The following is a 25,598-nucleotide window of genomic DNA, read 5'->3' on the forward strand; positions in this document are numbered from 1 at the left end:
GGAATTTGGAAGAAGCCCTAAATTTCCCTGAGAAAGAAAAATGAATTGAGTTTAGCCATTTTCTATTTGAAGTACCTCCCATTTGAAATGTCTTTTGAATAAGGTAAAGTCTGTGGGGTCAGGAGAGATCCTGGAATCACAGGGTGGAGATTAGGGATTGATTCAGTTGAAAGGTTGATTTAAATAAATTTGTCCTCTGAGAGCAGATAGATTGAAAGCTATAGAGACTTTTCAGAAAAACACACATATTGATAATGTTTTTTTTTTTTTTTAATTTTTTTATTAGTTGGAGGCTAATTGCTTCACAACATTTCAGTGGGTTTTGTCATACATTGATATGAATCAGCCATAGATTTACACTTATTCCCCATCCCGATCCCCCCTCCCATCTCCCTCTCCACCCGATTCCTCTGGGTCTTCCCAGTGCACCAGGCCGGAGCACTTGTCTCATGCATCCCACCTGGGCTGGTGATCTGTTTCACCATAGATAGTATACATGCTGTTCTTTTGAAACATCCCACCCTCACCTTCTCCCACAGAGTTCAAAAGTCTGTTCTGTATTTCTGTGTCTCTTTTTCTGTTTTGCATATAGGGTTATCGTTACCATCTTTCTAAATTCCATATATATGTGTTAGTATGCTGTAATGTTCTTTATCTTTCTGGCTTACTTCACTCTGTATAAGGGGTTCCAGTTTCATCCATCTCATTAGGACTGGTTCAAATGAATTCTTTTTGACGGCTGAGTAAAATTCCATGGTGTATATGTACCACAGCTTCCTTATCCATTCATCTGCTGATGGGCATCTAGGTTGCTTCCATGTCCTGGCTATTATAAACAGTGCTGCGATGAACATTGGGGTGCACGTGTCTCTTTCAGATCTGGTTTCCTCAGTGTGTATGCCCAGAAGTGGTATTGCTGGGTCATATGGCAGTTCTATTTCCAGTTTTTTAAGGAATCTCCACACTGTTTTCCATAGTGGCTGTACTAGTTTGCATTCCCACCAACAGTGTAAGAGGGTTCCCTTTTCTCCACAGCCTCTCCAGCATTTATTGCTTGTAGACTTTTGGATAGCAGCCATCCTGACTGGTGTGTAATGGTACCTCATTGTGGTTTTGATTTGCATTTCTCTAATAATGAGTGATGTTGAGCACCTTTTCATGTGTTTGTTAGCCATCTGTATGTCTTCTTTGGAGAAATGTCTGTTTAGTTCTCTGGCCCATTTTTTGATTGGGTCATTTATTTTTCTGGAATTGAGCTGCAGGAGTTGCTTGTATATTTTTGAGATTAATCCTTTGTCTGTTGCTTCATTTGCTATTATTTTCTCCCAATCTGACGGCTGTCTTTTCGCCTTACTTATAGTTTCTTTTGTAGTGCAAAAGCTTTTAAGTTTCATTAGATCCCATTTGTTTATTTTTGCTTTTATTTCCAATATTGTGGGAGGTGGGTCATAGAGGATCTTGCTGTGATTTATGTCGGAGAGTGTTTTGCCTATGTTCTCCTCTAGGAGTTTTATAGTTTCTGGTCTTACATTTAGATCTTTAATCCATTTTGAGTTTATTTTTGTGTATGGTGTTAGAAAGTGTTCTAGTTTCATTCTTTTGCAAGTGGTTGACCAGTTTTCCCAGCACCACTTGTTAAAGAGGTTGTCTTTTTTCCATTGTATATCCTTGCCTCCTTTGTCAAAGATAAGGTGTCCATAGGTTCGTGGATTTATCTCTGGGCTTTCTATTCTGTTCCATTAGAATTAGGACCTTCACAGACACCCCTCCACAGAACTCTATGTTGAAAATATTATCTGGACACAATGAACCTAACTTAAAAATTCTTGTCACATCTCACTTCTCTAATTTTATGCTTGGGGAAAATGAGGCCCACGTAGATTAAATGCATTGCTTAAAATCAAGTTAGTGGATTCAGGCCCTATGTTAAAATCCAAGTCTTCACTCAAATATTATATTAATATTATCAGATAATTATCTTCTGACCTGAAAGAGTACAGTATTTTTTTAATCTTAAAATGCAACACAGCACTAGAAACATTGTAAAACTTATGGCAACCATTGAAAATTAACTTTAAAAGTTTCTACTTTCATCCCTGTTACCAAACATGAAACTTTCCTATCAGAACCAGAAGGAAAACTATAGCAATCAAATTTCTTGGTAGGTAGCATCGCTACATTTTCTCTAATGTGTTTTTGGTTATTGTTATTGTTGTTTTTGGTTCTGTGAGTTAATTTGCATTCATAGCTTTTACCTTGAGAGTCCTTGAGACTCAGTTTCTTTCCCATGAAACTCATACAGCATATGCTTCTGCCTTGTATCATTCATTGTTTGTTTTTGTCTTAATCCTGAGGGACCACTTTCGGTCAACTGAATCTATTTATCCATCTGACTTATCCTAAATCTTTTCAAATGAATTGGCTTTAGTTTTATCTGATTGAGGAGTAAAAGAGAGCATATAAAAACTAGAAAAAGACTCTACATATGGTAAATTCGGGCTCCTCTTCTTCTTAAGTAATCATGTATTTTAGTCTTTCACACAGACTAGCTAATGTAGAACACCAAGTCATACCTTTATGTCACATCACATTTTCATGCACAGAAGTGATGTTAGTTTCCTTAACAACTGCCCAGTAGTCATTCATTTTTCTTAATTCATTTAATTGTTTTGCACTTGCAGTATAGTTTGCCATTCATGCATATGGTTTGTGTGCTGACATTCAATGAAAAAATGCTGACTTGAACTTGTCCTTTGCTTTCTGTGTACTGTCCCAGGAGCAGGCTTCCTGGGTGTGCCAGTGTGATGACAACATGGTTCAGAGACTAGAAACAGACTTCAAGATGACTCTCCAACAGCAGAGCACCCTGGAGCAGTGGGCAGCTTGGCTTGACAATGTGATGATGCAAGCACTGAAACCCTATGAAGGAAGACCCAGTTTTCCTAAAGCTGCCAGGCAATTTCTGCTAAAATGGTCTTTCTACAGGTATCATCTCAATTTTTCCTGTTCTGCAATTATGTATGTACATGCTTCTCAGAAAAAAGGAAAAGAGTGAGAGTTTAGTATGTAGAAATTATCTGTTGTGATTATCTTCAGCCCAGCTTGTGATTACAACATCATGAAATTGAACCAGGAGGCTTTTGGAAATAAAATTTCTGCTGGGAAATGAAAGCCTCTTATTCAGAGCCCTAGAAGTTCTAAGATGGGAACATCAGAGATTCCAGTCTAGATAATGTGCTTAACAAGAGTCAGGAAAGTCCTCCTTTTGGCAAACATGTATCATTTAGGCTTTCCACCACTCTTCTTTTTATTCTCTAGTTCAGGGATTCTCAAAGTGTCTTCCCTAGACCACTAGCATCACTGTTGCTTGGAAACACATTAAAAATGTGTATTTTCAGACCCCTCCCCCAAACCCACCTTAATCACAAATTGCGGAGGAGAGGCCCAGCAATCTATGCTGTTTTAAAGTTCCATCCAGGCAATTTAGATGGATGCTCAGAACAATCTAGTTAATTTTTTAATTTGATCAATTAAAATTGTTTTCAAACCTAGCTGCACCTCAGAATTAGTGGAAAGAAAAACAGAGCTCCTACATACCTCCCCAAACTTACTCAAAATCATGGTGGTTAGAAAGTAATTCGCAATAGGGATAAACAGAAATTCTTTTTTTTTTTTTTAGAAAGGTTACTCCTGGTAATTCTAATGCATAGCTAGTTTAATATTAAATAATCTAGTAGATAATTCAAAATGAATCGCTTTTGGACTAAAATAATAAATAAATAAATGTATGTTTTTTTAGACATAGAAGAACCCCAGAATAGAAAAATTACTTATATATGATATCAAATGTTGTGATGAGCCATTGACCATAGGTCCACTCCAGGGTTTAAAAACAGACCCTGTGCGAGTTGGCATACATACCATATATATGGCATAGGATGGCATTGACGGATGGAGTTCCATTTCTTAAGATGTTAGGTAAGTTATATTTTTGACCCCAGCATTTACTCTTGTGGTGAGAGTTCATTTCTTTTCTTCTTTAGATCATAATGGCCTTTCTAAAAGCCATATCACTTTGAACTTTAGGCAGCCCCTAATTTAGTTCCTGTGCAACCATGCACTCATCAAAATAGTGGCTACAGAACCTACCACTGGCTGTGGCTATGGGTACGCTGTGGTCATCATCTGGACATCAGCAGTGAGTCCAAAGCAGTTGTGAGGAGAGATGATATGCAAAGAAGTAGCAAAGTTTAGAGACTAGTAGAAATTGTGAACCCGCTAAGCCCAAATTATAGGATTTCCATCTTGTTTTGATCACCTTTATAAGGATGTAACCAGAGATTCCATTATCATGGTAGAAGGTTTTTATTGTGACTTCTTTCTTTTTCAATTGATTTAGTTCAATTCTTATTTCTTAAACTGAAGTAGAGTTGTAGATTCCATATATGTTTAATTAGGAGTTAAATTATCCTTACATCCTGAAAATGATTTTCTAGTGTCTGCATACCTGCCCAGTCAAGTCTGACACTTTGCGAGCCCATGAACTGTAGCCCTCCAGGCTCCTCTGTCCGTGGAATTCTCCAGGCAAGAATACTGGTGTGGGTTGCCATTTCCTCCTCCAGGGGATCTTCCTGACCCTGGGATTGAACCCATTCCCAGAGTTCAATAAATGCTATGAAAGAAAGCATAGCAGTGGTGGTGGTGCTTTGTTTTTATTTTGGAATGGAATAATTCCACCATTTTGTCTCTCATATACGCAATACTTTTAGCCCACAGGGTTTGTAAAGCACCTTATTAAGGTGCTATCTAACTCTATGACCCACTGATACGCTTCTAAAGGCAGCGCTAGGTTTAGATCTGGGTGTCAGTGAGAATTGTGTTGATATGTTTTCCCTTGATATATGGGGAAGATTTGGAAAACAATATCACAGTATTCTCAAAGTAGATATAGCCAATAGTAGTAGTAGTAATGGAATTCAAAATTTTAACTTGGGAACATTTCTTTAAAAGATTTCAGATATTTTCCGATTTGTTTGCAAGTTGATTTCATCCACTTTTTCCCCTCAGAAAATCATGTAGATGGTATATATGCTTCATGAATGATAAAACAGATGTTATACTAGCTGTTGCTCTAAAACCTATAGGAGCAAAACCACAGTACATCCTCTATATCAAAAAAAGCAAGGGTTTTTTCCCCTCTTCTTCTTCTTACTGCTTTCTTTTGCTGTTACATCAGACTTGCCCTTACTCCTCCCTGAGGATTTTTTAAAATCTGTTTAGTAGATACCATTTTAGAAATATACCCCTGGAGCTTTTGTCTCCACAGAGATCTGTTGCAGTATCTTGAAAGGAGAGAAAATTACTTACTTGTGTTTCTTGTTCTCTGCAGATACACAAACCCAGTAGATCATCACTTGCCTGCCCTCTGTCCGCCCTGAGTTGGGGATAATTGGCTTGTTATTATTAGACACTATTATGGTTATTATTTTCATTTCAAAGAGTCTTGAAGGTGTACAGTTCAGGGCTACAGAAAGAAAGGCATATTCAGAAAGATGCATACCTCCTGCTGGTGGGCGAAGTCAATAGCTTAGTAACATAGAAGACTTTAAAATCTGATCTGTTTTTTACTGAGGCATAAGAACATATCGAGTAATGAAAACTTCATTCACAAACAGAAACAGAGTTACAGAGTATTTTTTAAATGTTTTTGGCTTTGTAATAAGAATTTTGCAGTCACATATACCAACCGTTCATTTTCTGAAGTTGATTAATCTCATAATTTCTAAAATTCTGTGTATAGATTCACATGTATATACAAGAAATGGACTGGCAGAGAGTCGTGATAGCAGTAGTGGACATGTTGCTGCAAACACCCTCTGCTCCAAATGGGGTTCTCTCCTTGCCTAACATGGCTTTGAATGTCTACTGCTGGCTCCCTGGGAGGTGGAAAAAACATTGCCACCTTCCTTGGGCAGCAGTGCAGAAGTTAAGTGGGCCGTTTCTCAGCTTGGGTGTTTTGTGAATAACAGAACACAGAATTCCTCAGGGCCACCCTGAGGGTCAACCAAACATCCCACTTTTAAAGAATTAAATTTATAGCTTTGATACAATAACTTGAAAGGGGGCACAGAGAACCTAGTTTGCCTACAGCTGAACAATATATAAATTTTCCAATTTTGGAATAAGCTGTAAGCAATGTTTGAGAAGAGTTCACAGGGTGGAGCTGGGGGGTAGGGGGCCACGGTGTGATGTTCTCACCTTTCTTTCAGGCATGTGTGATGTCCCCCCAAATACATAAAGAGGTGGATTGAGTATCATGTGTTCAAGTATATGTTTTAATTTTCACACCATGAATTATGAAGCTATATACACAAAGATATTTCTCATCCGTTATAAAATAATTAACAGTTTTAACTCCAATTTTCAAGAGTTGAGTTCATGGTAACTTAGCAACATGAAATTCAGTGGAGTCAATTTTGTAACATGTCTTACAGAAATCTGAATCAGATAATAGGTTTCCAATTAAACTGTTAATTGTGTCATTTGATACTTGGCTTGTAGGGCAGAGGCCCAACACAGAGAGCATAAAGTAGACATAGACATTATTAATAATATAATATAATAGTATTATATTATTATATTAATAATATAATTCAACTGATTCTCTTCTAAACATATGACAATAATTTCATAGCAGATTATCAGTACTTTGAAAAGTAACTATTATAACTGAAGGTCAGCACACTCTTTTTTTTCATTTTCTAACAGAATTTTGTGTTACCTATGTCTTTATGCTGCAGGGAGGTGATTGCCCAATTGTCAAAGTTTCCAAAACACTTGGGATAGAATATGAAGCCCTTATTATGGCCTACAGACCCTCCATGGTCCAGCTACTAATGATCTCTAGTCCCATCATATATATTCTCTTTGCTCATATCTTCCCAGCCGCAGCTTCTGGGCTATTCTTTCAATAAAACAAACAGTTCTGCCCCAGTCTCAGCATCTGCTCTCCTTTCTGCTAGGAAAGTTCGTGTGTTCGCATGGCTCACTCCCTCACTTCAGTCTCATTTATGCTCACTTATCACCTCCTCAAAGTTTTCCTGACACCCTGACTTTAAGTGTCAGAGCCCATCACTCGGCAGTCTCTTGACCTAATTTACTTTCTTCATAGGATTTACCACTACCTAACTTTATAATTTATTTCTACTCTGTTTTTATCAACTATCTGTCCTACTAGAAAGTGAGTTCTTTTGAAACCAATCTTTTGTCTGACTTGCTGTAGAACAAGACCCTGACACACAGTAGGAACAAAATAAATATCTATTCAATGAATGAAAATGAATTCTCTTGGATAAAAGAAATTGGCTTTGCATTTCTTTTAAAACTACCATAAAGCTACTCAATATGAATATTATTCTTAGTCATTTACATCATTTTGAGGGAAATATAAAGGCCTAAAAGTTGGATTTAGAAACATATATATATATATATAATTCATTCTATATCTGTCATATCTATCCCTGTAAAGATTTACTGACATTCAACTGACACAGGATTGTTTTTCTATATTATAATAAATTTCTTTTAAAATAAACCATTTTTATTATGAAATTAGTATATACTCACTTTAGAAAACCTGAAAAATACAAATACTGTACAAAGAATAAACTTAAATCATCCATAATTTACTACCCAGAAAGACCAATGGTAAAATGTTTTCTTTCAGTTTTATATAAAATTGAGATCCAGTTTGTTTATCAGAGTTTATTATCTGTATTTTTCCCTTAACATTATACCTCAGGCATATCTTAAGAAACATAATTTTTAATGTCCTTCCAATGTTCCATTTTGTATAAAATGGCAACCCACTCAGGTGTTCTCACCTGGAGAATCCCATGGACAGAGGAGCCTGCAGTCCATGGGGTCCAAAAAGTCAGACACGACTGAAGCGACTTAGGGAGCACTCATGCATACATTATTTAAATATTCTTTTTGTCTCTTATTCTTAAGCATTTAGGTGGGTTTTGGTCTTGCAGTACAAATAGAAAACATACTTTAATGTTTATCTTTATATAAAGTCGCACATTTATCTTCAAATAAATTTGCATTTTTAAGTTGACTAATACTATTTTAATGAAGTATGCTATCTTGAGGCTGATAAGTATTAACCATTCCCATTTATTTAGAGGTAGGACTTTTTCAAGAACTTTGCAGATAGTTTCTATGTTAAATGGGCACATATTACACGTGTGCCTTCTTGCACTTAACATTTTATAATAGACATCTTTCCGTCTTACTACCTCTATGTGTAATCGCTCTCATTTCTTTAAAGTGAGTGAAATTACTCAGCCATGTCTGACCCTTTTTGTGACCCCATGGACTGTGACTCGCCAGGCTGTTCTATCCATGGAATTCTCCAGGAAAGAATACTGGAGTGAGTTACCATTCCCTTCCCCAGGGGGTCTTCCCAACCCAGGGGTCGAACTCAGGCCTCCTGCATTGCAGGTGGATTCTTTACCATTTGGCTACTCAGGAAGCCCAATTTCTTTAAAGTATAAATTTCCATATATGAATGAGCCATTTTTTACGTAGTATCCTACAAGTGGTTATTTAGCATTGCTCCTTATTTTCTCAGTAGTGTAAATATTGCTGCAATTAAAACCATCTTTGCTCATTTGTGTAAATATTAGAATTAGAAATGCCACGTGAAAGCATTTGTGCATTTTTAATTTTGACATTTGTTGCCAAATTTCCCTTCATAAAAGTTTTGTGAATTCATGCTTGAAGAAACAATAAATGAGAGTTCTTTCCCCATACCCTCTTCAATGCTGATCTTTTAATTTCTTATAGTATAATAGATAATATATGGTATCTTACTTTAATTTGTATTTCTTTTAATTTTGAATAAAGTTAATCATATATGCTTGTTATGATTCCCTTAGAGGAAATGGAGTATCCATCACAGTCAACAAAAGAGTCCGAAATGCAGTACTTGGATGCAGTCTCAAAAATGACAGAATGATTTCTGTTTGTTTCCAAGGCAAACCAGTCAATATCATAGTAATCCAAGTCTATCCCCCGACCAGTAATGCTGAAGAAGCTGAAGTTGAACAGTTCTATGAAGACCTATAAGACCTTCTAGAAATAACACCCCCAAAAGATGTCATTTTCATTATAGGGGACTGGAATGCAAAAGTAGGAAGTCAAGAAATACCTGGAGTAGCAGGCAAATTTGGCCTTGGAGTACAAAATGAAGCAGGGCAAAGGCTAATAGTTTTGCCAAGAGAACGCACTGGTCATAGCAAACACCCTCTTCCAACAACACAAGAGAAGACTCTACACATGGACGCCACCAGATGGTCAACACCAAAATCAGATTGATTATATTCTTTGCAGCCAAAGATGGAGAAGCTCTATACAGTCAGCAAAAACAAGACTGGGAACAGACTGTGGCTCAGATCATGAACTCCTTATTGCCAAATTCAGACTGAAATTGAAGAGAGTGGAGAAAACCACTAGACCATTCAGGTATGACCTAAATCAAATGGCTATACAGTGGAAGTGAGAAATAGATTTAAGAGACTAGATCTGATAGACAGAGAACCTGATGAACTATGGACGAAGGTTCGTGACATTGTACAGGAGACAGGAATAAAGACCATCCCAAGAAAAAGAAATGCAAAAAAGCAAAATGGCTGCCTGAGGAGGCCTTACAAATAGCTGTGAAAAGAAGGGAAGTGAAAAGCAAAGGAGAAAAGGAAAGATATACCCAATTGAATGCACAGTTCCAAAGAATAGCAAGGAGAGATAAGAAAGCCTTCCTCAGCCATCAATGCAAAGAAATAGAGGAAAACAATAGAATGGGAAAGACGAGAGATGTCTTCAAGAAAATTAGAGATACCAAGGGAACATTTCATGCAAAGATGGGCTCGATAAAGGACAGAAATGCTAGGGACCTAACAGAAGAAGAAGATATTAAGAAGAGATGGCAAGAATACACAGAAGAACTGTACAAAAAAGATCTTCACGACCCGGATAATCATGATGGTGTGATCACTCACCTAGAGCCAGACATCCTGGAATGCGAAGTCAAGTGTGCCTTAGGAAGCATCACTACGAGCAAAGCTAATGGAGGTGATGGAATTCCAGTTGAGCTATTTCAAATCCTGAAAGATGATGCTGTGAAAGTGCTGCACTCAATATGCCAGCAAATTTGGAAAACTCAGCAGTGGCCACAGGACTGGAAGAGGTCAGTTTTCATTCCAATCCCAATGTGAGGCAATGCCAAAGAATGTTCATGCTACCGCACAATTGCACTCATCTCACATGCTAGTAAAGTGATGCTTAAAATTCTCTAAGCCAGGTTTCAGCAATATGTAAACTGTGAACTTCCAGATGTTCAAGCTGGTTTTAGAAAAGGCAGAGGAATCAGAGATCAAATTGCCAACATCTGCTGGATCATCAAAAGAGCAAGAGAGTTCCAGAAAGACATCTATTTCTGTTTTATTGACTATGCTAAAGCCTTTGACTGTGTGGATCATGATAAACTGTGGAAAATTCTAAAAGAGATGGGAATACCAGACAACCTGACCTGCATCTTGAGAAACCTGTATGCAGGTCAGGAAGCAACAGTTAGAACTGGACATGGAACAACAGACTGGTTCCAAATAGGAAAAGGAGAACTTCAGGCTGTATGTTATCACTCTGCTTATTTAACTTATATGCAGAGTACATCATGAGAAACGCTGGGCTGGAAGAGACACAAGCTGGAATCAAGATTGCCAGGAGAAATATCAATAACTTCAGATATGAAGATTACACCACCCTCATGGCAGAAAGTGAAAAGAACTAAAGAGCCTCTTGATGAAATTGAAAGAGGAGAGTGAAAAAGTTGGCTTAAAGCCAACCAAGATCATGGCATCCAGTCCTGTCACTTCATGGCAAATAGATGGAGAAACAGTGGAAAGAGTGGCTGACTTTATTTTTCTGGGCTCCAAAATCACTGCAGATGGTGATTGCAGCCATGAAATTAAAAGACGCTTACTCCTTGGAAGAAAAGTTATGACCAACCTAGACAGCATATTAAAAGGCAGAGACATTACCTTGCCAAAAAAGGTCTGTCTAGTCAAGGCTATGGTTTTTCCAGTGGTCATGTATAGATGTGAGAGTTGGACTATAAAGAAAGCTGAGCACAGAAGAATTGATGCTTTTGAACTGTGGTTTTGGAGAAGACTCTTAACAGTCCCTTGGACTGCAAGGAGATCCAACCAGTCCATCCTAAAGGAGGTCATTCCTGGGTGTTCATTGGAAGGACTGATGTTGAAACTGAAACTCCAATACTTTGGCCACCTGATGCGAAGAGCTGACTCATTTGAAAAGACCCTGATGCTGGGAAAGATTGAGGGCAGGAGGAGAAAGGGATGACAAAGGATGAGATGGTTGGATGGCATCACTGACTCAATGGACATGGGTTTGGGTGGACTCGGCAAGTTGGTGATGAACAGGGAGGCCTGGTGTGCTGCGGTTCATGGGGTCACAAAGAGTTGGATGTGACTGAACTGAACTGAATATACTTGTTGACCATTTGTCTTTCCAGGCTGTATTTTAAATATCTGCTGACTTTCTTCAGCAAGAGATATGTACTTGGAGTGTATATTCTCCTCCTGTATTACATAGTTGTTTAAAGTTATTTGCTTCACATGATCAAGTTTGTATGGTTAAGAATGCTAGCCAACATGTTATCTTATGTTGTTTTGCTTTTCAAAGTAGAGGATTCTCTGCCTTTAAAATTTTTTTCCATAGGAAATAAATTTCAAATAGCTATTAAGTTTACAAGTTATTTTTACAAATAGGTGATGTGTCACTTAATTTTAGACAAAGCATGCATAGGATTATAAATAGAATTTGTCATTATATCATTGACATATAGCTGAAAGTGTTAGTTCATTTTTAGTGATTCTTTTAGAGTTCTAAACTTAAGGTATTCATTAAAATATATAACTCCAAGGAATCAGTCACCAGTACTGCTTTTTATAATGTGTATTCTCAGTCGTGTCCAACTCTTTGAGACTCCATGGACTGTAGCCCACCAGGCTACTCTGTCCGTGGGATTTTCCAGGCAAGAATACTGGAGTGGGTTGCCATTTCCTACTCCATGGGATGTTCCCGACATAGGAATCAAACATTCCTGTCTCCTGCATTGGCAGGCAAATTCTACATTAAGTATATTGAACCATGAACTTCTGGATGTTCAAGCTGGTTTTAGAAAAGGCGGAGGAACCAGAGATCAAGTTGCTGACACCAATTGGATTATCGAAAAAGCAAGAGAGTTGCAGAAAAACATCTATTTCTGCTTTATTGACTATGCCAAAGCCTTTGACTGTGTGGATCACCACAAACCGTGGAAAATTCTTGAAGAGATGGGAATACCAGACCACCTGACCTGCCTCTTGAGAAACCTGTATGCAGGTCGGGAAGCAACAGTTAGAATTGGACATGGAACAACAGACTGGCTCCAGATAGGGAAAGGAGTATGTCAAAGCTGTATATTGTCACGCTGCTTTTTTAACTTATATGCAGAGTACATCATGAGAAACGCTGGGCTGGATGAATAACAAGCTGGGATCAAGATTGCCGGGAGAAATATCAATAACCTGAGATATGCAGATGACACCATCCTTATGGCAGAAAGCGAAGAGGAACTAAAGATTCTCCTGATGAAAGTGAAAGAGGAGAGTGAAAAAGTTGGCTTAAAGTTCAACGTTCAGAAAAGTAAGATCATGGCATCTGGTCCAATCACTTCATGGCAAATAGATGGGGAAACAATGGAAACAGTGACAGATTTTATATTTGGGGGGCTCCAAAATCACAGCAGATGGTGACTGCAGCCATGAAATTAAAAGACGCTTGCTCCTTGGAAGAAAAGTTATGACCAACCTAGACAGCATATTAAAAAACAGAGACATTACTTTGCCAACAAAGGTTTGTCTAGTCAAGGCTATGGTTTTTCTGGTAATCATGTATAGATGTGAGAGTTGGACTATAAAGAAAGCTGAGCACTGAAGAATTGATGCTTTTGAACTATAATGTTGGAGAAGACTCTTGAAAGTCCCTTGGACTGCAAGATGATCCAACCAGTCCATCCTAAAGGAAATCAGTCCTGAATATTCATTGGAAGGACTGATGTTGAAGCTGACTCCAATACTTTGGCCACCTGATGCAAAGAACTTACTCATTGGAAAAGACCCTGATGCTGGGAAAGATTGAAGGTGGGAGGAGAAGGGGACGACAGAGTATGAGATGGTTGGATGGCATCACCAACTCAATGGACATGAGTTTGAGTAAAGTTGGGGAGTTGGTGATGGACAGGGAGGCCTGGCATGCTGCAGTCCATGGGGTTACAAAGAGGCAGACACGACTGAGCGACTGAACTGAACTGAACTGAACTCCATCATATGTAATAGTGTTGCAATTGGCAGTTTTCTTAAGATATCACACACATTATCTCACTTCACTCTCAAGCTAATTTTGAACCTTAAAATGTTGAATGATGTACAATCAAGTTAATGTGGATCTCACTTCAAACCTATGGATGAAAAACTGTTTTTTTTTTTTCTTTTTAGTGAGTAAATGCACAGAAGGAGAGATTCTCTGCCATCTTTGTAACACCTGTTTTTGTTGCCATAACCAAATAAGAGTGACAAGCTCACCTCCTCCTGTAATGTGTATTAGGATCATAATCACTTATATTTGAGTCTTGTTCTATTCATTTGTAAGTTTATTTCACAACCTTTAACTCATTTTATCCTTGAAATAATCACATAAATTAGATAAGGCCAGAAGTATTGCTTTTATTTGCACCCAAAAGGAAAACGCTCTCCAGGAAATGGCGTTTTTTGAGATTGACAGTGAATTAATGAAAAACCAGAGTCGGAATCCAGGGCTTTAGGGTTTTAGATGTACAGTGGTGATCTGTCACTTGCCAACTTGAATGTGTAGAATTTGATGTATTAGTAGCCACTATATAATTAAGGTTAAAAGTGAAAGGGAAAACAAAAGTACAGTCTGTTTTTCCATCTGTCTGGCATTTTACAATTCTTCATTGCAAAATAAGATATTGTTGTTTGTTGTTCAGTCACTAAGTCATGTCTGACTCTTTGTGACCCCATGAACTGTAGCCTGCCAGGATCCTCTGTCCACAGAATTTCTCAGGCAAAAATTCTATAGTGGGTTGCCATTTCTTTCTCCAAGGGGATCTTCCCAACCCAGGGATCAAACCCACTTCTCCTACATTGACAGGTGCTTTCTTTACCACTGAACCATCAGGGAAGCCCCTTAGCAATATTAGCCCATACATTTGTGAGAGTCTATCTCTTCCTCCTATCTGAAAATATAATGGCTGTTTTAGTTTGCATAGGACAGAAATCTCTAGAGAAAAACACTAAATGAAAGTGAGGAGAAACACACACATACACACACACACACACACATCCTATTCTGATTCTAAGTTAAAAATATTAAGGAGATTTGAAGTGCATGGTCAAGTTAATAATTGACATGTCTTCAATGAAGCCAAAATTTTATTTTGACTTACTTCTATTTTGAGTATAATAGAGTGTATTGTTAGTATTTAATTAAAAATATATTTCAGATTTTGGTATTTTGTAGTTACACATTCATATTTTTCAAGATTATGCATTTTTAATTGACTTTATTATACTATTGCTAATGGGAAAATCACCTTAATTTAATGGAAATCAGTAAGGAAGTAGAATCGCTTAATAAATTTGCCTTCCAACAGAAGTTGCAAGGATCCCTGTATATCCTCTCCTACATTCTACATTGCCACATCTGGGAACATTGCTTAGTATATTTGTAAACTTGCTTGTGTATTTGTAAACATTGCTTATTATATTTTGTAAACTTAATTGGGGACAAATACATATTTTCCCCAAAGTGTACCTCGAAAGTCATTGAGAGATGGTGATACAGTGTTTACTCATCATCATAAGACTTCCACTTTGAGATGCTTTTTCTTATGGTGATGAATTGTCAGCCTTCCAAAAATCTTTTTTTAAATTGATTCTGACCCATTTGTGAACTTGATTATGATATTAAACTGGTTTTTCCCAATGAGTGCCTATCTAGTTCTCATAAGGATCTAGTCAAGTCCTAATGAAGATTACCTCTTTACTACTCTGTTTGAAAGAGTTGAGCCAACTGCTTCATTTATGAAATTATTCCATGCAAAGTCATGCACTGTACCAATCTATTAGACTTCTAACTTCTTTTAATAGGAAAAGTAGGCTGAATGCTAATCCTGATCACTAACACTGGCTGCATCTGTGTCTTTTCTCTTGGAACAGCTCAATGGTTATTCGGGACTTAACTCTACGCAGTGCTGCTAGCTTTGGCTCCTTCCACCTGATCCGTCTACTCTACGACGAGTACATGTTCTACTTAGTAGAACATCGTGTTGCTCAGGCAACAGGAGAGACACCCATAGCGGTCATGGGTGAGGTAAGAGAAGCTAAATGAGCTATGACCCACAAGACTTTCTAAAAAGATCTGAATTTTATTTTAATCTAAATATTAATTATCAAAGCGATGGTTTCTAACCAATGAGTCTTGGACTCCAGAGAGCCTGTATAGTTATTTCAGGGGGTCCCTAAATTCCTTTGTTCATATTTTATTAGTCAAAAGATTCTAAAATTGTGGATGATATCATGGAGAAGTATAGAATATTTCAATATGCTATAAAAGTCTCTATATAACAAAAAAGCTTGAGAATCACTGGACTTAAAAATCCTTAGTATTAGTCAACCATAAAACAGAATCAGATAATGCCATTTGCAGCAATATAGATGGTCCTAGAAATTATCATACCAAGTGAAGTAAATCAGACAAACACAAATATATGATATTTATATGTGGAATCTAAAGAAAATAGTTACAAATAAATTTATTTACAAAACAGAAACAGACATACAGACATGGAAAACAAAATTATGGTTACCAAAAGGAAAGCAGGGAAGGGATAAATTGGGGAATATAGGATTAACAATAATATAAATTGGGCTTCCCTGGTGGCTCAGACGATAAAGAAGCTGCCTACAATGCAAGAGACCCGGATTCAATCCATGGGTCAAGATCTCCAAGAGAAGGGAATGGCAACCCACTCCAGTATTCTTGCCTAGAGAATTCCATGGACAGAGGAGCCTGGTGGGCTACAGTCCATGGGGCCGCAAAGAGTCAGACCCGACTGAGCGACTAACACATAGGTTTAACAGATGTACACTACTGTATATACAGTAGATAAACAAGATTTTGCCATATGGCACAGGGAAATTTATCCAGTGTTTTGTAATAAAATATATTGGAAAAGAACTGAGAAAAAAGTTTGCAGATCTATATAAATATATATATATATATATATATATATGTATATAGCCAAATCATTTGATTGTATACCTGAAACTACCACAGTATTGTAAATCAACTATACTTGAATTAAAAAATAAAAACGTTACTGACTGGAAAATAAGGAAGATTGATGTTTCCAATAAGCATATGGGCTAGGAACTGAGAGGAAAAAGTTAAATGTGTATCTTGTTAACTCTTTATCCAAGTGCCCAGGAAAAGAATGAAGGATAACACCAATGATGATGAAAGTGATAGCTAACATTCTGGGAGCACTTACTATGTGCCAAACATAGTCCTAATTCCCTTATATATATATAATAAAGCATTTAATACATATAACAACGCTTTGACATGGGTGCTACCTCATACTGTTTTACTGATGAGAATCTGAGGTTCAGGACGGAAGCTAAGGCACAGAGAGATTAAAAGGTTATATATCTAGTAAGCGGTGGAGACCTCTTTTAAGTATTTAGTCTGATTTTCACACCCATGCTCCTAATCACTAAAGATATAGAAAAAAAATTCCCTCCTTCATAATTTCTGGATAGTGCCAAGATGTCATTGATATGTTCAACATGTTGTAAAGCTAAAATGCTGAAGTTAATATATACAAGGTTGGTCAATATATTGAGGGATAGATGTACTTGCTTAAATGATTCAGCACTGGCTCACTTTTGTTGTACTGTACTGGATTTTGACTGAATCCAGATTTTGCTAGATTATACCAGATTAGGCAATGTTACATTTTATCATCCGAAGCAGTCAAGAAGACATATTCACTTTTAAACTATGCATATGTGCTTATTTAAATTAGAAAATAGTAGTTTTATAAATATGATGACAAAGTATAAATTAAAATATATAGTAAAATACGTCAAGGACCTATGTAAGTATTCTAGTATAAATAAAATACACATGAATTTTATTTAGAATGTTGGTTAAAATATTCTTCTTTCCCTCTTTAAAATCCCTTGCTGTTTGCTGATCTACATATATTTGTATGTTTCTTAATGGTGATTGTGCCTAAATGATGCCAATTATGTATATATGAGAATTAAGCAAGATTCATTTTAGCTTTTAAATTACAGGCATATCCTCATGTGACCAAAGCAGTCTGAACTTTTCTTAGATTTGACTTCCCCTCAGTGCCTCTTTTCTTAGTTCTTCTCTAATTATCTGGTTGCAAAATGCCCGATTGGCAAGTAGATTAAATACTATAAACTTTCTTAACCCAGGGCCCAAAAAGTTCTGAAGTAGACATCCCTTTTGGTATATTGAATGCATTTGGCACATACTGCCTATGCTCCAGGACCTCTATAACAGGATGACCAGGATGATGATAATAGGGATTCTCATTAATACCATGTGGCTAATCCTGATATATGGTCTTTGCTTCCCTTGCATCTTTAGGGAATTAAAGCTGTGGCTGTAAGCCAGTGACATGGCATGAAGACTTAACTACTTCCTCATATGCTGGTATAGGAAGTCCTGGCTCACCAGAATTAAAATGGCTTTATATAGTCTATACTGCCAACAAACGTTCTAAATGGCTTTTTTTTTTCACCTTAGGTAAACAATGTAAATGAATAAGACACTGCCACATGATTCAAAAATATGACACAAAATCTAGATCAGAAAGTGTTCTTCTCTAAGATCAAAGATCTAAGCACACCTCTTGATTTCTTTGCTTACTATCTCCTTACTCAGTTTATAGGAAAACCCTCTGAATTGTCCATGCTCATCATTATTCAGTCCAGGCCAAGTAAAGCTAATTTTACAGGTTTGATCTCCCTGTAGGATTTATGCCTCATAGAACAATGAGCTATTATAGACTTGTTAGCTATGGTCATATTATCATATCTAAAATTTCTTGATTCTTGGGGAAAGGAGAAAGAAATGCGAGAGAAAGGAAGGCTGTTTTCCCATGTGTCTTTTCATGTGTTACCCTAAGCCTACCCTAGAAGTCAGATTGGAAGTTAAAAGGCTTTCATGTGTCAAGGCTCAACTGTAATCTTAACTCCTTAGATGACTTCCATTTCAAAAGAAAAGGTCCAGAAGTGCCTGTGTATATGTGGGCACGACGCCACAGGCCAAAATCCATGGAAATCCATAAAAATTCACCATTACTCTCAATTGCAGCTAGTGGTTTTCAATCATCAGTGATAACAACTGCAGTTGTCACTACTTAGTGTGAGTTTATTATACCCTGAATGAAATTAAGCTCTTGATCTATCTAATAATGGTCCTTTCTCAGTAAATGGTACTCCCCCTGTCGATCAGGTTGAATATGTGAGCAACATCTTTACGTATCTTTCTGTTTTGACCTGCGTGTCCAATCAGTTACTAAGTCTGCCCTTTCCCAAACTCCCCATAGTTGTAGGCAGTATCATCTTATGAAAATGCAAACCTGATTGTGTTATACCCTCTTAAAACCCTTCAGTGACTTTATCTTCTGCTAGTTAAGAAACAAAAGTCTTTCTATGGTATAACATCTGGCCTTTCTCTCTGATCAAACTCACCCTGTCTCTTCCAGGTCCTTCTGTTGCAATTACAGTAGTCTTTTCTCTGTTCTTACTCAAGTTTTTCTCATCACTGGACAAGTGTGTAAATGGTTATTTGACCTAGAACTGTCTGCCTGACTCTCTTTGCCCATTCTAACTCCTTCATGTCTTAAATACCAGTTCCTCTAAGAGGTCCAGTTTCCCTCAGACTACGTTAGATACTCCTTTTCTCTCTAATTTATACTTTTCTTTTTCATTCTAGAACCTGCAGAATAATAATTGCACAGTGCTTTGTATGATTTGTGTTATTATAGACTTATTGCCTGGAAATAATGGAGGACTTTGAGTCAGAAGAATTGAACTCTGCTTACAGTTCTGTAACTTATGGTAGTATAATCTTGGGCAAATCATGTTCACTTAGGCTGATTTTCTGACTTACCTCTAAAATTAATGTATTCATTTATTTAACAAGTACTTCTTATGCATCTTTGTTGTTCAGTCGCTCTGTCGTGTTCGACTCTTTGTGACCCCATGGACTGCAGCATGCCAGCCTTCCCTGTCCTTCACTATCTCCCAGAGTTTGCTGGAAATCGGGTCCGTTGAGTCAGTGATGCCATCCAACCATTTCATCCTCTGTTGTCCCCTTTTCCTCCTGCCTTCTGTCTTTCCCAGCATCAGGGTCTTTTCCAGTGAGTCCGCTCTTCACATCAGGTGACCAGAGCATTGGAGCTTCAGCTTCAGCATCAGTCCTTCCAATGAATTTTCAGTGTTGATGTCCTTTAGGATTGACTGATTTGATCTTGATGTCCAAGGGACTCTCAAAATTCTTCTCCAGCACCACAGTTTGAAATATCAGTTCTTTAGCACTCAGCCTTATTTATGGTCCAACTCTCATATCCATACATGACTACTGGAAAAACCATATCTTTGACTATATAGACCTTTGTCAGAAAAGTGATGTCTCTACTGTCTCAGTTTGCCATAGCTTTTCTTCCAAGGAGCAAGTGTCTTTAAGTTTCATAGCTGTAGTCACCATCTGCAGTGATTTTAGAGCCCAAGAAAATAAAATCTGTCAGTTTCCATGGTTTCCCCATCTATTTGCCATAAAGTGATGGAACCAGATGACATGATCTTAGTTTTCTGAATGTTGAGTTTCAAACCAGCTTTTTCACTCTCCTGTTTCACTTTCATCAAGAGGCTCTTTAGTTCCTCTTCGCTTTCTGCCATTAGGGTGGTGTCATCTGCATATCTGAGATTATTGATATTTCTTCTGGCAATCTTGATTCCAGCTTGTGCTTCATCCATCCCAGCATTTCGCATAATGTACTCTGCGTAGAAGTTAAATAAGCAGGGTAACGATATAAAACCTTTATGTACTCCTTTCCCAATTTTCAACCAGTTTGTCATTCCATGTCTGGTTCTCTTGCTTTTTGACCTGCATACAGGTTTCTCAGGAGGCAGGTAAGGTTGTCTGGTATTCCCGTCTCTAAGAATTTTCCACAGTTTGTTATGATCCACACAGTCTTATGCATCTATTCTATAATGTTTAGGATATAGTGATGAACAAGATGAATTTTGACACTGCATCCATGGAACTTATATTTTAGTAGTGGATACATATTTGTTAAATGTTCACATAACTATATAGCTATAAATTCTGAGAAATACTGCAAAGGAAAATTAAAAGGATATAGGAATACTTAGGGCTTCCCTGGTGGCTCAGCTTGTAAAAGAATCTGCCTGCAACATGGGAGACCTGGCTTTGATCACTTGGGTTGGGAAGATCCCCTGGAGAAGGGAAAGGCTACCCACTCCAGTATTCTTGCCTGGAGAATTCCCTGAACTGTATAATCCACGGGGTCGCAAGGAGTCAGACATGAATACTTAATAATATGTTATTACTATTATATTAATAATACTTAAGGAATACTTAATAATATTCATTTGTGAGTTAATATTATTTTTAACTCATTTTACAAACGGTGAATTGAGACACAGAGCCATCAAGTCACACAGAGTCACACAGCTACTAGGTTATAAAATCAGGTTCAGAAGCCAAGCACCCTGGCATGATTAACCCTTGCTGATATTCTGCCATGCTTGTTACCTGCTGCTGGATAGAGTGAGACTGCAACAAGAATAGTTCAGATATCAGTGATGGGAAAGTGGAAAAACAGTCACAAACTTTACTAGACATTTGTTTTACATTTATAGGTGTTGTATTTGGGACAGGTATCAGACAGCTAAGAGGCTTCCCTGGTGGCTCAGCCATAAAAAGTCTGCCTGCAGTGCAGGAGACATGGGTTCAGTCCCTGGATTGGGAAGATACTCTGGAAAAGGAAATGGCAACCCACTCCAGTATTCTTGCCTTGAAATCCCATGGACAGAGAAGCCTGGTAGGCTACAGTCTATGGAGTCGCAAAGAGTCAGACATGGCATAGTGACTAAAGAGAGAGTCAGCTAAATAGATCCAGACGCAAGGGAAAAGGTTTCCCTTTTAAAGTAGCTTAAGGGACAATGTATCTTTTCATTAATGTGAATTCAATAAATGTTTTTAAATTAACATCATTTACATTATTTGAGCAAGCAGGAGAGACCAATACATCATGTTTTATGTATAAACACTGTATACAAACATACAGTTTTGTTTTTGCATTCCCTGTAGCACTGTTTCAGTTGTTGAAATGAAGGCTACCATGTAATGGAACTCCCAAATAAAAGAGCATCACCACTGTGAGTTTTCTTCTAAATATCAGCCTGCTACTACATAACACCAACTAGCAAGTTATTTAAAGTATTTGCACTTCAAAAATGACATTATTATTTTTATTTTTTGTCTGGGTGATAAAAAGGAAACCATTTATTTACTGCTAAAATTTATGCAATTTTTTGAATTTTATTTAAATATTATAAATATGCCAATAGACTTTCTGGCAGTGATAAAATTTTAAGAGAAGGGATAAAATAAACAAGTTGCATCTGTTTGCACACTTGTTAAATTCTTTTAAAAATCATAAGGTTTTCTGTTCAGCTTTGACACAGAAAATTGAATGGAAAAATATCCTTTTATTTGGATCTTATGACTATTTGAAGTATATTTGGAAGTTTATGGCATACATGCTTCATTACTTTAAAATATATGTAGTCTTAATATAGTCATTGAATCTACAAATTTGTATTGCTGCATAAAATGATTTTTTGTGACAAACATTTTTATGTTTAATGTATTAAGTATATTTAAATTGTCTTTATCATAATATAATTATACTTAATAGAATATCTAAGACATCTATATAATCAACTTTTTGAAATAAAATTAGGAACCAAAACATGCTTTAATTTTTGGTTGTGAATATCAATATTAAAAATATAATATTTTAGTAATATTTTAGTGAAAAAAATAAGGCACTCTTAAGGATTTACCATTAAAAGAAAACTGTCTTGGCTTCAGTAAAACTGATATACTCAGAGGGAAAGGGAAAAAACTGTTTAAAACCTAAAAAGTGGAGAAGAGCCGTAATAATTCACAGGCAAGCCTTTAGGATAAAATTGAGTGAAAAGTTCCATTTGATAGAAGTACAACCATTGTAAACAAGAATGAATGCTCAAAGTAAAATCAAATTAATGATAAACAGATTTCAGTGAGCACTATTATTCTAGTACATCAAGGGAATACACTGAAAATGTACTTGTTGAATAGTAGACTTGTTATAGAATATTTTAAAAGGGATTATATCACAAGTTAAAATCATTTGCAGGAAAAAAGCACATCTTGGAACAGTAGTGACTTATCAAATATAATGAGTACTTGTCAAAAGTTTTATTATTTATAACAAAGCTTACTTTTTATTAATATTGTTTCTAATTGAGGACTGGCCTGGTGACAATTACTGTGCCGAATGCCTTACATTCTTATTTAATATTCACCAAAATCTTGCAAAGGGTCTCTTCATGTCCCCATTTCACTCATAAGGAAAATACAGGTTGAAAGTCACCCAATATCAGAACTAGTCAGTGGTAGAGCTGACTGTAGAAAGTCGGTCAGTCTCACTACAAATAGCCAAATGAGTTCAATCCACATTTTAGTTTTTCACTGCATAAATTGTTTATAGATAGTTTCAAAACAGGGACTAATTTATTTGTGTCTGTACTTTACTACTCCCCCCAAATGCATGCACACCCACAGTCATACACAAACTAGATGCCTGGCATGAAAGCTTTCATTATGTTGTTCCAGGGCAAGGCTTCTTTCCTCTGCTTTGCAGGTTGCATCCTGATAGTCCTACCACCCTTCCCCTTATCCACTTTTTGCTAGTTAGCAAACTAAATAGAGTATTAGTCTAAGCAAATTGCAATTGGAAAGCTTAATCTGCCAGAAAACAACAACAACAACAAATTATACCCTTCAGTTCCTCTGTACCCACCCACAGACTAGACCTAAATCAAAATTATGTTTTTAGAATTTGCAGTTTGCTTTTAGCTGTAAATCTGCTCCTCTACATTAGCACAATTCTAACAACTTGAAAATAAATGATAAAAGTGACCCCCTGGAAAACCTTTCTCCTACACTTCATCCTCCAAGTTTCTGAGAATTATCTCTGTAGACATTTTCCATTTTTTCTCCTCTTTCCTGGTTTATCATTCTGCTCCTTACTCTCCTCGCATTTGAGAAAAGCATCTATTGACTCAGCACCTCAGAGCTGCAACCTTGTCCCTCTGGGATGGATCCCTGCACATTAGCTTCCTCTACTTGGTTTCCTTCGTGGCTTGCTCTGGGCTCTAACCTCTCCTCACATCCTCTTCAGGGAATGGAGTTTTGCTTAGAGATCTGGTCTAAACACAATCCAGCAATAGGTGCCCCCAAAATACTCATTCAAGATTGTTGTCGTTCAAGCACTAATTCACATCCAACTCTTTGCAGCCCCATGGACTGCAGCATGCCAGGCTTCCCTGTCCTTTACCATCTCCTGGCATTTGCTGAAACCCATGTCCATTGAGTCAGTGATGCTATCCAACCATCTCATCCTGTGTCATCCCCTTCTCCTCCTGCCCTCAACCTTTCCAAGCCACAGGCCTTTTTCGGCTCTTTGCATCAGGTGGCCAGAGTATTAAAGCTTCCGCTTCAGCATCAATCCTTCATTCGTGGTGAAGTGAAAGTTGCTCAGTTATGTCTGACTCTTTGCAACTCCATGGACTATACAGTTCATGGAATTTTTTAGGCCTGAATACTGGAGTGGGTAGCCTTTCCCTTCTCCAGGGGATCTTCCCAACGCAGGAATCGAACCCACGTCTCCTGCATCGCAGGCGATTCTTTACCAGCTGAGCCACAAGGGAAGCCCTCATTCATGGTAGGAAGTAGAAAAAATGATAGAATACCAGCTAACAGAATGGCTCATTTCATTTCATGATGAACATACTGGATTTCCATATCAGGAAAATAAAGCTCCTAGACTAGCTCCCAGAGGGGTAAGTGCTCCCTCTCCCCAGAATATGCCTTCAGTATTTCAGAGAGCCTCTGTATGAAGTTGGGTTTTCATGAGTGCTTACAACTAGAGCTTGGTTTTCCCAGAGAGTTTGGAAGTGGGCAAAGAGAAGAAAATAAAAATCCAAGATTTCTGGACATTTTTCAAGAACTAAAATGGTCAGTGTAGACAATAGGAAGGGAAACTCAGCACACTGGCCTCTTCAACAACGTCCACCACTGGGCTCTTCACTTAGAAACAGTTCGCTGGTAGCCCCAGCCTTGGAGTCAGCTAGGTGTGAAAGGTTCCCTGGCATAGATTAAGCATGACAGCGCCCCCTGCTGGCCTCCTTGCCACACTGTCTTCCTGTACCCAGCCCATGTGTCTGGCCCTGCCCGTTGTCTTCCTGATATTTTTGCTCACAGACACAGGTGAAGATGGTGGTCGCTGGTCCTCCATGGAAAGAAACAGTCCTTGTTTGAGATGGGTAAGCTCCTCAATTCACAGGAATGGTTTTCTGCTTTTCACCATCACTGTACTAAAATATACGTTCATATAAGTATGAGAGACTTTCAGTATGTATATGGGCCAGGTGTGATAATCCTACAAGTACTTCAAATCTGATTCACTCTAGTGGTAAAAGTCTTGTTACAAAGAGAACATGTTTCTACACTCTCATCACCCTTGTCTCCCCAGTTAATAATTTTCAAAAAAGGGAAGTGGCATAATAAAAATAAGAAGTGCTCCCCTGACATAATAAATTAATACCATGGTTTTCTGATAGATAGTGAAGGTGGCCTCAGTGGGAGCCTGTCTGTAGTTAAAAGCACCAAGGTTCTTTCTTTTCAGCCTATAGTTTTATTTGCATAAAGGGTATACTGCCAGGCCCCATCCAAACATTGGCAGGGCCTATGGTACCCTGCATCTGAATATTCTAAAAGTTATGAATCAAACTAGAAATAAAACCTGTTCTATCCATCTAGGTTGAAAAATATACTTTGATAATAACTTGGAAGACTGGATTTAAATTGTAAATTCTTAGGCTCCTCCTAGTTCCGTACCAGAATATGGTGACACAGACAGTGCTGAGCCGTGGCCCAGCCTCTGTCCCCTGGACCATGCCTCCTCTCTCAGGTATCACCCCCTGCCTACATTGTGAAGAGCCAGTGCGCCTGCTTGTGGGGCACCTTGGTCCAGTGTTCAGGTTTCGTCT

General features: G+C 37.6%; 1 protein-coding gene across 7 annotated transcripts in view; it reads left to right on the top strand.

The window, feature by feature from the left end:
- The window catches only part of RFX3 (regulatory factor X3), a 311,370-nt gene that overhangs the window by 268,979 nt on the left and 16,793 nt on the right, over positions 1 to 25,598 (top strand). For all 7 annotated transcript variants that reach the window (XM_043890994.1, XM_043890996.1, XM_043890995.1 and 4 more), the window contains 2 exons: positions 2,777 to 2,985; positions 15,366 to 15,519. In XM_043890994.1, the coding sequence (XP_043746929.1) occupies positions 2,777 to 2,985; positions 15,366 to 15,519 (363 nt within the window). The remainder of the gene's footprint in view (positions 1 to 2,776; positions 2,986 to 15,365; positions 15,520 to 25,598) is intronic.

The sequence above is a fragment of the Cervus elaphus genome, chromosome 29 (assembly GCF_910594005.1).
Source record: "Cervus elaphus chromosome 29, mCerEla1.1, whole genome shotgun sequence".
Taxonomy (NCBI): domain Eukaryota; kingdom Metazoa; phylum Chordata; class Mammalia; order Artiodactyla; family Cervidae; genus Cervus; species Cervus elaphus.